Source organism: Vulpes vulpes, chromosome 16 (assembly GCF_048418805.1).
Source record: "Vulpes vulpes isolate BD-2025 chromosome 16, VulVul3, whole genome shotgun sequence".
In the NCBI taxonomy this organism is placed as follows: Eukaryota; Metazoa; Chordata; class Mammalia; order Carnivora; family Canidae; genus Vulpes; species Vulpes vulpes.
In genome coordinates, this window is record NC_132795.1 from 40,263,423 (window position 1) to 40,275,675 (window position 12,253).

The following is a 12,253-nucleotide window of genomic DNA, read 5'->3' on the forward strand; positions in this document are numbered from 1 at the left end:
GCCTTGGGCTCACATCATGATTTTGGGGTCCTGGGATAGAGCCCTGTGTTGGGCTCCCTGCTCAGTGGGGAGCCTGCTTCTTCTCCCTTTCCTGCCCAATTGTGCTCTGTCGCTATCTTTCAAATAAATAAAGTACTTTAAATAAATAAATTTAAGTAAAAGTGAAATTAGTGAACTGTAGCAAGATGGACTTAACGAAAAGCATTGCATCTTACCAGCAGTTCCAACAGTATATTCTGTTCTTCAGAACACTAGTTTGAAAGAGTCAAAGTTGAATAGGTTTTTTAACTGTTAGATCTCTAGAACACTATGCTGAGCTAATACTTTTTGTGGATCTTCAAGCATGCACCATTTCCCAAATTGACGTATGAAATGTATTTCTCACCCTGCATTCAGAAAAACGGATTCTGAGAAACATACTCTGGGGAATACTGTGTTATGTTAGGCTACATCAGATAAAAACTAAAGAACACTGAACTAGTTCCCAGGATGTTCTAACTCCTAAAAAGATGGAGCATACTAATTTGTAGACGTTAATATTCTACCAAAAACCTTAAGATTTTTTTTTTTTAACAATTTAATTGAGGAAGGTGGTCTTCTCTACTACTAGAAAGCCTTAAGGATAGATAAAAGAAAAAGCTCTTCAAGATCTAGACAAAATATCTTTTATTCTCAATTAAACAAAATCAAAACTCCAAACAAGTAGTGTTTAAAAGATCCACTGACTTTATACTTTAAATTGTGTAAAAGTTTTCTCTAAACCAGAATTACCTCAAACATGTCAAGAAATCTTTACTAAGACCAGTTACAACCACAATAGCACTTGATAGAATAGTGATGTATGAGAATCCCTGCACAATGGACAGCATCCAGTTAAAATATCAGTGTAGCTTTCATTCACCAAAAAAATATTTTATTCAAGCTCCCAAAACAAATTTGAGGAGTTAAGTTGGGTTTGTTTTTTTTTATTTTTTTTTTATTTTTTATTTTTTTTTTTTAAGTTGGGTTTGAATTGAAGAGCAAGGCCAAGTTAAATACGGAAACCAAGTTTTCATTTGGTGAAGTTGAAATCCGTGTATACATTCTAATCAAAGACCAGTCCCGCGTAGGATTTTTCAGGTGTTTAAGAGTCTACCAAGCCAAACCCTTTGCTGCCTTTGCTGCTTTGGCTTTGCTTTTCCCCTTCCCTTTTTCTCGCTTTGCCTTTAGCCTTTTCCTTTGCCTCTGGTTCATCCATATGGGGTACTGTCCATGCTGGTCTAGAAGGCTCTTTTTGTTTCTCTTAATTTCAGTCTCCATTTTCATGTCATCTGAATAAAAGATGGAAAACTATTAATGTTCATGAATGAAGAAACAATCTTGTGAAAAAGCGTGATAATGCAATGAGAACATCAGAACTGAAAGTCGTCTGAAACTACAAAAGGAACAAATCCTTTTCCTGTAGAATGTTCTTTGACTAACACTGAAAACTCACAGCACATTCAATGGACACGCTCCCAGGTATTCCTAAACCATGAAAGATACAAGAAGTTTTGTGAGGAACTAGAGATGTCATCTATTTGGTCACTAAGAAACTTTATTTTTATTCATTTATTCCTGAGAGACACACAGAGAGAGGCAGAGACACAGGCAGAGGGAGAAGCAGGCTCCACACAGGGAGCCTGATGTGGGACTCATCCCAGGACCCCAGGATCACGCCCTGGGCCAAAGGCAGATGCTCAACCACTGAGCCACCTGGGTGTCCCACTTAGAAACTTTCTGAAGAATGTCACGAGTGTCCATCTTTGGAATAATAAAAGTTAAACAGAAAACATCTAGGATATACGGGTTCGAGCTACTGCATGAAGAATGAGTGTATAGCTGTGAGCACATGTGAGTTATAAGAATATTTCTCAGATTAAGTGTTTTCTTAAGCTAAATAAGACAGGTGAACCTATTAAGTGCAACCACACTTTTAATGGATAGGCCGTAGAAGCAAATCAACTATTAGGAACGGCTGGCCACGTCTAATGAAATGCAGTAGTAAGCAACAAGCTTGTGATAGCAGAGATGGGCAGATGACAATGAAAAACCTGGTCAGAGGGATCCCTGGGTGGCGCAGCGGTTTAGCGCCTGCCTTTGGCCCGGGGCGCGATCCTGGAGACCCGGGATCGAATCCCACGTCGGGCTCCCGGTGCATGGAGCCTGCTTCTCCCTCTGCCTGTGTCTCTGCCTCTCTCTCTCTCTCTCTCTCACTGTGTGCCTATCATAAATAAATAAAATAAAATAAATTAAAAAAAAAAAAAAAGAGAGAGACCATATGGGCTACAAACCCTAAAATACTATCTGGTCCTTTAAAGTTAAAAAAAAAAAAAAAAAAAGAAAGAAAGAAAAACCTGGACAGAGGTGCTGGGCTGGCTCAGTGAACTCAGGATCCTGAGTTCAAGCCCCATGCTGGGGGTAGAGATTACTTAAATCAAAACTTAAAAAAAAGAAAAAGAAAAGAAAACCTGGATATAGGGGCTCCTGGCTGGTTCAGGTGGTAGATCATGGGATTCTTCACCTCGGGGTCGTGGGTTTGAACCCCACGTTGGGGGTGTAGTTTACTTAAAAACAGAAGTATATTAAAAAGAAAGAAAAACCCGGATATACACTGAGCTGCCACTCTTTATCCAGGTAACACTGGATTATCCATATAACAAAGATCCAGCTCCACTAAATAGAAGACCTGGAAGGAAGCTCGGTCAACCGGGCTATGAAGGATATGCCCAGAATGTCTCTCCCAGGTAACTCACAAGGGTATAAGAAGTCTTCCATGATCTCTACTACCTGACTTGACATTATATTAATTCGTTTATCTGGTTACTTTTGGTCTCCTCTGATATGATGTAAATCCCATCAACATGGAGGCCATTTCTCTGATATTTACCATTGTTTCCTCAGCACGTAGGATAGTGCCTGCTATGTACTAGCCATTGAATAACTAGTTGTTGAATGATTATTTTTATTTTTTTAAATATATTTTATTTTATTTATTTATCCATGAGAGACATAGAGAGAAAGGCAGAGACACAGGCAGAGGGAGAAGCAGGCTCCCTGTGGGGAGCCCAATGTGGGACTCGATCCCAGGACCCTGAGATCACAACCTGAGCCAAAGGCAGACGCTCAACCACTGAGCCACCCAGACATCCCTGAATGATTATTTTAGATACTGTTGTAGGTTCTGGGGATATAGTGGTCCAAGTATGCTCCTTGCTGTCACGGAGCTTACAATGTTCTGTTGAAGGGAGCATAACAAAGGTGCATAACACCCGCAGCCTGTGTTAAGTGGCTTTTTTTAAAGAAGTATGGAACCAGGTTAAGTAGGACCTGGTAGGTAGGCTCTGATGAGAACACGGAAAGACAATGAGATGTTTTAAGTAAGAGAATAACATAATTTGCCAAATATTCCAAAGACATTGTACCAGTTGGTATGTCAAAAATTAACTGAAAGGGAGCAAGAGCGGAAGAGAGAAATAAAAAGGCTACTACCGGGATCCCTGGGTGGCGCAGCGGTTTGGTGCCTGCCTTTGGCCCAGGGCACGATCCTGAAGACCCAGGATCGAATCCCACATCGGGCTCCCGGTGCATGGAGCCTGCTTCTCCCTCTGCCTGTGTCTCTGCCTCTCTCTCTCTCTGTGTGACTATCATAAGTAAATAAAAATTAAAAAAAAAAAAAAAAAAAAAGGCTACTACCTTGGTTTGAGCAAGAGATAATGGTCATTTTAAAGTGAAAACATGAAAACAAAAGTGAAAACATGAAAGGAGGAGGAAAATGGACAGATTCCTGCTGCATTTTGGAGATATTCAAGATGTGCTAATGGTTTAGAAGTGGGAGATAAGAGAGATCAAAGTAACTACTAGGTTTGAAGCTTAAGAAACTGGGTAGTCATGAAAGAAACGAGATAAGGGGAAACATGTAGACATGGTTTTTTTTTGTTGTTGTTTTTGTTTTGTTTTGAGAATGGACACTCCAGAACACATTTATCCTGTTTGAATGACCCAGTGGAGAAGAGAGACCGATAAGCAGGATGCGTGAGTACAGCCCCTGGGAATGGAGAAGATTCAGAACACAAGGGGAGGAACTGACCTTTGAGGGAATATCAGCAAGAGGGAAAGTGTCTAGGATTGCGAGACTGAGGATCACCACTCTCTTCCTTGCACTGAACACCATACAAATATACTTTTATTTTAAGAGCCTGATTATTACGCATGCTTATTTCAGTTTGCTGCTAAACTGTTCTATGAGGATGTGAAAACCAATGAGTCTTTTCCTGTGCTGAAGCTAGTAACATACAGGCCTCCAACTTTAGACTGTGATTATGACAGAGATAGCTAGAATCTTTCAAAATCACATTCAGGAAAACCTTGATTTTTCAGGAAAATAATTTAGTGGCATATAAAGATTCTTTGAATGGGAACTAGATCTTGTGAAGGATACAATGAAGAGAGATCTATCTTGCCTAGTCCCTAACTGAATAGTGTACCTTCCCAATGAGGATACATCTACATTTATCTACTCCTGTTGTACTATCTATTTCTGAGGCACTCAGGATATTGTAGAAGCACCAAAGGCACACTCTGAGTAGCCCAGAATATGCCTATTCACATGAACCACTTTAAAATAGTTTAGCACAGGGACACCTGGGGGACTCAGTGGTTGAGCGTCTGTTTGCCTTCTACCCAGGGTGTCATCCTGGAGTCCTGGGATTGAGTCCCGCATCGGTCTCCCTGCAGGAAGCCTGCTTTTCCCTCTGCCTGTGTCTCTGCTTCTCTGTGTCCCTCATGAATAAATAAATGAAATCTTTAAAATAAAAAATTAAATAAATAAGTAAATAAATAGGTTAGCACAGAATCTCTAGCAGCACTCTAAGCCTTCAAAGAATTATATGGACATGGCAGGAGGTTCATAAGGAAGTATGTGCAGGAAAGAACGGAGGATAGTCAAAAAAGGGAAAAAGAGTCACAAAAGGAAATGAATAGAATTATTATTTTTAAAACGAAGCACATAAACTCACCTTTTTCATCTTGTACTACACACTGAGTTTGCTCTTGACAATGTTTGGGTACCACCACGGTGGCTATCTCTTGAACATCTTTCATTAAAACATCACTATCCATTTTAAGAATACTCTTTAGTCTGCTGAGTTCCTTTGGGGCATTCTTTTTTCTCTTTTCCGCACGCATCTTCCTTTTCCACTTACTCCGTAAGCTTTTAGCCATGTTACCTGGAAAGCTAACAGAAATACATATACAAAAGCAAAAAATTTACTATTAAAAAAAAAGGGCAAATCCTTGGACAACCAGGTCAAAAGTTATCTGTACAAAACACAAACCGATGGAAGGGCAAACTGTTCACTCTGTTTATGATTTACGATGGTATAATGAACAAAGTATGTGAGGATCAACATGGCCTATACAACCAGTAAATAATGAGAGCACAAAATCAAACTCCCTGTGGTCACTGGCAAACTCTAAGTCAAGCCAACTCTGAAAGCTCCTGGGGTTTCCACACAAGATGAAGGAATCTGACTTACCCCCAGATGCAAAGAGCATCATCACCTTACATTCATGCAACAACTTACAAATCACAAAATGGTTCTATTTGTATTTTTTTAGGTAGGCTCCACGGGGGCTCGAGTTCAAGACTCTGAGATCAAGACCTGAGCTAAGATCAAGAGTCTGACTTAGCTGACTGAGCCACCCAGGCTCCCCCAACATGTTTTTAAAAACATATATATATGTATTTTTAATAAATATTTTTAAACTCGATTTCCTCCAAGCCTGTAGGACATCCCACCCGTCTTCCTCATTATCCTCCCCTCAGTTCAATCTAGTTACTTTAAACTTGTCTTATTTCCATCCTGCTGTTCCTCACCTGTTAGCTCCAGCCCTAAATCCTCCACAAGGCGGTTAGCCCAAGCTATAAAAAAATTTTTTTTTTGTGCTGGGGCACCTGGGTGGCTTAGTCAATTAAGCATCTGCCTTCGGCTCAGGTCATGATCCCATCGTCTTGGAATCGAGCCCCCATCTGGCTTCCTCCCTCAGCAGGGAGTCTGCTTCTCCCCCTGCCTGTTTGCCCCTTCTGCTTTTACTTTTTCTCTATTAAATAAGTAACATCTTTAAAATATATATATATTTTAAAGAGAGACTGAGCGCGCCAGCAGGGGGAGGGGCACAGGGAGAGAGAGAATCTTAACAGGCTCCATACTGAGATCATGACCTGAGCTGAAATCAAGAGTCGGATGCTTAACCAACTAGGCCACCCAGGTGCCCTTAGTGTGAACTTTTAAAAACTTAAGAACTTTCCATTCTTTCATGGAATTCTTTAATGACATCCCACCTCATAGTCATGATTATGGGTATCTGTGCCCTAGCCCTGCTTTCTTCAACTCGGTCTCACCACATGCTCCAAGCTCCATCTCATCCCCAAGTACCATTTACATCTGAAAAAAGTTCAATCAGTGACAACCTAGGGACAGAGTGGGGATTTGAGAAGAGGGGATTACAGGGATTATAAAGAGTTTGGAGGAAGGCTTTTGGGAGAGATTCACATTATCTTGATTGTGCTGATGGATCTTTGTATACATATGTCAAAAACTACATTACGGGGCAGCCTGGGTGGCTCAGCGGTTTAGCATCTGCCTTCAGCCCAGGGTATGATCCTGGGGTCCCGAGATCGATGTCAGGCTCCCTGCAGGGAGCCTGCTTCTCCCTCTGCCTGTCTCTGTCTCGAGGGTTAGGGTAAAAATTATGTAATCAGAACTTTTGGGGATCCCTGGGTGGCTCAGTGGTTTGGTGCCTGCCTTCGGCCCAGGGGTGATCCTGGAGTCCCAAGATCGAGTCCCACATCCGGCTCCTTGCACGGGGCCTGCTTCTCCCTCTGCCTGTGTCTCTGCCTCTCTCTGTGTCTCTCATGAATAAATAAATAAAATCTTAAAAAAAAGTTTCATGGAAGAGGTTGTGGTGGGCAAAGTAAAGTTCATAACGGCACCACTCACTGTGGACAAAACTGGAAGACAAAGCAAAGATGAACTTTCAGCTTTTCTCAGTGTGGCTTTTTATATTATCAGGAATGCTCTTGCCATGGTCAAAGTTTTTTTTTCCTCAGAAAGGCAAATCAAGACTGAACTCTTCCCCCTCTGAGGGATCAAAAACATTTAAAAATAAATAAGTAAATAAATAAAATGCAATACATTACACACAACCGAGCACTTACATAAAACATTAAGGCGCGATTTTGGAAAAAAAAAAAGAAAAGAAAAAAAAATTGACGAGTGTACAGCCTGCGCACTTAGGCTCCTGTGCCCGGCGGTGTCCGTCGCGCCTGCTCCTCCCTTCCCTTCTGGGAGAGGGTTTCCCTGGCCCCCGCCCCGCCGCCCCATCACCCTTACCCTCCCGCTCCCTTCTAAGTAGGCGTTACGAGCTGAAGGCGCGGAGCGAGGCGCCCGACGCAGCGCGCATGCGCTGGACCGAGGGACCGGGAGGGAGGCGAGGGACGCCAGCTGACCCCTCAGTGTGCTCCCCCGTCGGCAACGACGCAGCGCTTCGACGGGGCAGGGCCGGGACGGCTGCGGCAAACCACGCCGCGGCCCCGGGCTCGCCTAGGCGAGACGACCGACACAGGAGGGCCCCCACGTCGCACGGAGCCCGAGGGCCACCACCGAGAGCGCAGGAGGCGCCGGTCCCCGCCCCGCCCCCACACGGCCCAGGCCCATCGGGCGCGGGCAGCACAGGACTCACCGGGACACTCGGAGGCCGGTCACCGCGCGCACGGCCACGCCGACCGGAAGCCGCCGCACTTCCGCCTTCCGGGCCGCCTCTCTGCGCACGCTCCCGGGAGCCCCGGGCGGCGCAGGGCACGCCGGGAGCCAAGATGCCCCGGGGCGCGCCGAGGGGCGGGGTCACCCGGAGGCTGGCGCTGACGCACTTCCTCCTTCCGCTGGGCGCGTGCGCCGTGGGGTCCCGGCGGTCTGGACGCCGCGCGCTGCTGCAGGCGGGGGCTCAGAGCAGACCGGCACGTCCCCTTCCGCGGCGGACGCCGGTGCTGGTCGCCCGAACTTCCCAGCGGCGCCGTAAGAGGCACGACCGACCGGCACGCACGCTTCTTTCACATCTGTCCCCGAAAGCAAGCCTTTACCAACCCGGAGACCAAGTCAGGGCCAGGCTGCTTCTGCTGGGCCCGCGCGCACCTGATAGCCACCCAGGGGAGGGCAGACCTGAGGCCGAGCCTGGGCCGTTGTCCCCGGCGGTGGGCACGTGGGCCACAAACACCAGTTCTTAGTATTATTTTACATATGCCCCTGATTGCGTAGGCTTTGTTGTGGTCTTAAAATGTGTTTTCTTTAAATTCGATTAACATACAGTGCATTATGTTTGCGGGGAAGGATTTAGCGATTCATGAGCTGCCTACGACCCCCGGCCGGCAGCGTGGGCCTTGGAGCAGGCAGGTGTCCTGGGGCATCTTCCTAAGTATCTCGGAGCCGGGATGAGCCGGGATTCCTCATCCGTAGGTACGTGAGAAGGACTCGGCAAGGGGTCGCTTTCCTCATTTTTACATAATTTCAAACATGCGCCCTACTGTTTGCTAAGCTGCATTTTCCAGAGATTTACAACACACACCAAAACACAGTAAAATTTTTTTTAATGATGCCCAGTAAATTCCTGTCTGGTTGCTGGTAAAGGAAAAGTTCCTTCTGAGATAATTTGTGTGTACTTTTCTTTAAATTTGAGTCCTTGAAGAAACCTTGCGTCATATGGAAATTACTATACTCAAAATACATCGGGGTTTTTTAGCACCCGAAAAAAAAAGCTCATAATGTGGTATATAAAAAAGAAGCATGCATGAGAAACCTGCTTTCTTTAAATAAGATTAACCCTTTATAAAGCAAGTGAATGTCCATGTGTTAATTAGCCATATATTAGATCTTAGCTGCTCCTCCCAAAAATGTTCACATTGCATTTTAGAGAAAGCTCACTAATAGTCCTAATGAACTGCATCTCATTTAACATACCAGGCCAAGACTTGAATAGACACTTGGCACCAGAAAAAACTTATTATGAAAATGTCATGGCGTTAAATATATGCCAAAATTCTGCATTACTAAGACTTGAAAACACTGAATCATAAACTGCATTTTGGAAAAAAAAAAAAAAAACAACTTTTAAACTTATGTTCCTCAGGGAACCCTGGGTGGCTCAGCGGTTGAGCACCTGCCTTCAGCTCCCGGGATCGAGTCCCACGTCGGGCTCCCTGCATGGAGCCTGCTTCTCCCTCTGCCTGTGTTTCTGCCTCTCTCTCTCTCATGAATAAAATCTTAAAAAAAAAAAAAAAAAAACTTATGTTCATCAATTTGTATAAAAGGAGTTCTAAAAATAAATGGCCTTAGTGTATTTAAAAATCCTTAATTCATTTCTTCATTCATACATTCGAGTGTGCACTCTGTGATAGGCTCTATGATGACTGAACTACAGGCTCCAGGACACGTTAGCCCCTGATGGAGGGTTGAGGCTCAAAAGTCACAGCGAACATTGCTTCAGCTCCCTCACCAAGCTGGAAGAAGCCCCTGGGACTAGAGGCACAGTGGGCAGGACTGAATACCTGCCTGGAAGTGGGCTGGTTCCCCACCTGCAAGGCAAGCTATGCAACAAGCACCAGCCACAACGGCCTCTGCAGTCAGGCCTTGCCCATGCAATTCCCAATCTGAATACTCACTCAGGGCTTTTACCAAGTCTTCTGGGATTCAGATGGTGACCCCATGTTGTCCAGACCCTAGGTGGTAGGGACTTGAAGGCAAAGCTCTACAAGGACGAACAAGAAAAAGAGCCTAAGTTCCCACCTGTTCGAGAAAAGCCCACAGCATCCTGTGTGAAGCCTGCTTCTCCCTCTGCCTGTGTCTCTGCCTCTCTCTCATGAATAAATGAAATCTTAAAAAAAAAAGAAAAAGAAAAGGAAAAAGCCCACAGCTGGCTGCTGATATCACCAAGCCGCCAAAGTGCATCAAGTGGATCAAAGCCAGGTGTGAGGAGGCCTGCAGAAAAAAAAAAAATGTAGGCAGGCAGATAGAGCCCACTGAACCTTTCCCAAAATTACATGCCATAAAAAGTTCCCAGATACTCCTGTTTTCCTCCTACCTCTGACTATACTTTGTACCTTGCATGTGGAGTTGCCACTCTACCCAAGTCCTGATAATTTCACTTTTTAAAATATTTCTCGAGTCTGCATATTTTCACCTTATAAAAAAACTGAAGTTGTCTGTATCCAGCAATTCTGCTTCTAGGTATATTCCCCTATGTAGGCAAACTCCTATCTATGAACACTGGGACATACATAGCAGCACTGATTTTGCCAGTAAAAAAGGAACCATATAAAATTCTTCGACAGAAGAATGTATGAATAATTATGGTTCACTGATAAAATAGGACAGTCTGCATCAGTGGTTTTCAAACTTCTTGGTCTGTGATCTCTTCATGCTCTCAGAAATTATATTTGTCATATCAGAAATTAAAACAACTTTTAAAAATTTATTTTAGTCCTTTAAAAAAGATAAATGAATTACCTGTCTGCATTATTTTTTATTAAGAAACTATTTTCCAAACCAAAAAATAATTTACTGAAAAGAATGGCACTGTTTTACATTTTTTAAATCTGGGACGTCTGGGTGGCTCAGTGGTTGAGCATCTGCCTTGGCCTTAGGTCAGGATCCTGGGGTCCTGGGATAAAGTCCCGCATTGGGATTCCCGCAGGGAGCCTGCTTCTCCTCCTGTCTAGGTCTCTGTGTCTCTCATGAATAAATAAATTAAAAAAAAAAACATCAAATCTGTTCTTGCTTATTTAGTATCTTTTAGTCACAACTCAGCACATTCTGCCTTTGGACTGCTAGTAAGAATTAATAATAGTAGCTGACATTAACCAAGCATGTAGTTTATATGACATATCCATCTCATTAAATCCTATGAAAGTCCAATACGGTAGGTATTATGACTCTCAATATAAAGATGAGGCAAAAGACCTAATTAGGAAGGGATAAGTAACTTGCCAAAAGTCACATAATCGGTTGCACAGCAAGGATTCCCATTTAAATGCTCTTACCTACTGTGCTATGTTAAACCTGAATATAGCATCACTCAATTGAGTATTCATCAATTAATTGATAATGATGGAGTCACATTTACATCTAAAACTCACCAGAGGTTAAAGCGATCTTATTTATTTCAAATTAAGAGCAGGGGGAATGATGCTTAGCAAGTGTTATGGGTGGAGTTGTGCCCCCCGCCCCCAAATTCATATGATGAAGTCTGCCGTAGTCAATTTGGGCTGCCATAACAAAATACTAGAGACTGGAAAGTCCAAGATCAAGGTGCTGGCAGATTCAGTGTCTAGTTAAAGGCAATCTTTCCCTGGTTCAAAGATTGTGGCCTTTCACATGCGACAAAGGGTGAGGGATTTCTGTGGGGTTACCTCTTAAAAGCACTAATCCCATTCATGAAAGCTCCGTCCTCATGACCTAAGCATGACCTGGAAGCCCCACCTCCTCATACCATCACATTAGGCATTAAAGTTTCAACATGCGAACTGGGGGGTTGGAGGGGGGACGACAAATATTCAGATTATTCAAATATTCAGATTATTACAAGGTCCTAACCCCTAGTACCACAGAATGTGACCGTATTTGGAGACAGAGTATTTAAAGAGGTAATTAAGGTAAAATGAGGGTAGGCTCCAATCCAATATGACTTGTGTCCTTGTAGAGGAAATTTGGACACAGACAAGTACAGAGAGACAACCGTGTAAAACCACAAGGAGATGACCACCTACCAGCCTAGAGAGATATCAAAAGAAACCAATCTATGATCTCAGACTTCTAGCCTCTGGAACTGTAAGGAAGTAAATTTCTATTTAAGCCACCCAGTCTGTAGTACTTTGTTATGACACCCCAGCAAACTAATACAGTGAAGGAATTTATGAAAGTTTGCTTGGCCACAGGTACACTGCCAGAATTTTTAAATGGGATCTGTACTTTAAAAAAATAATGTCAAATTTTATCTCAATATATCTGACTTTCAAGAAGACATCTCATTTTTTAAAATTTTATAATGAATTTCATTAACATTTTAATGTAATTTTAATATTACTGCTGAGTAATTCTGTGGAATTTATCTTTTATATTTTTTCCTTTCTAAATTAAGATTAAAATCTCCTGGTGAAAGAAAATTTATAATGGTAAGGACACAA

At 43.2% G+C, this 12,253-nt stretch overlaps 1 protein-coding gene across 5 annotated transcripts; it reads right to left on the bottom strand.

Annotated features, from left to right (window-relative positions):
- Positions 1-649: 649 nt before the first annotated feature.
- Positions 650-7,888, bottom strand: LLPH (LLP homolog, long-term synaptic facilitation factor). 5 transcript variants are annotated; one of them, XM_026001764.2, is made up of 4 exons: positions 7,762-7,840; positions 7,020-7,160; positions 5,037-5,254; positions 650-1,310 (listed from the first exon to the last, which is right to left on the bottom strand). In XM_026001764.2, the coding sequence occupies exons 3-4, from the start codon at positions 5,239-5,241 to the stop codon at positions 1,132-1,134; spliced, it is 384 nt and encodes a 127-aa protein (XP_025857549.1). In that variant the 5' UTR covers positions 5,242-5,254; positions 7,020-7,160; positions 7,762-7,840; the 3' UTR covers positions 650-1,131. The 5 variants fall into 5 exon arrangements, with proteins under 5 accessions (XP_025857549.1, XP_072598541.1, XP_025857548.1 ...); XM_072742440.1 differs by lacking the exon at positions 7,762-7,840 and adding an exon at positions 7,529-7,717; XM_026001763.2 differs by lacking the exon at positions 7,020-7,160 and having other exon boundaries at positions 7,762-7,888.
- Positions 7,889-12,253: the final 4,365 nt, after the last annotated feature.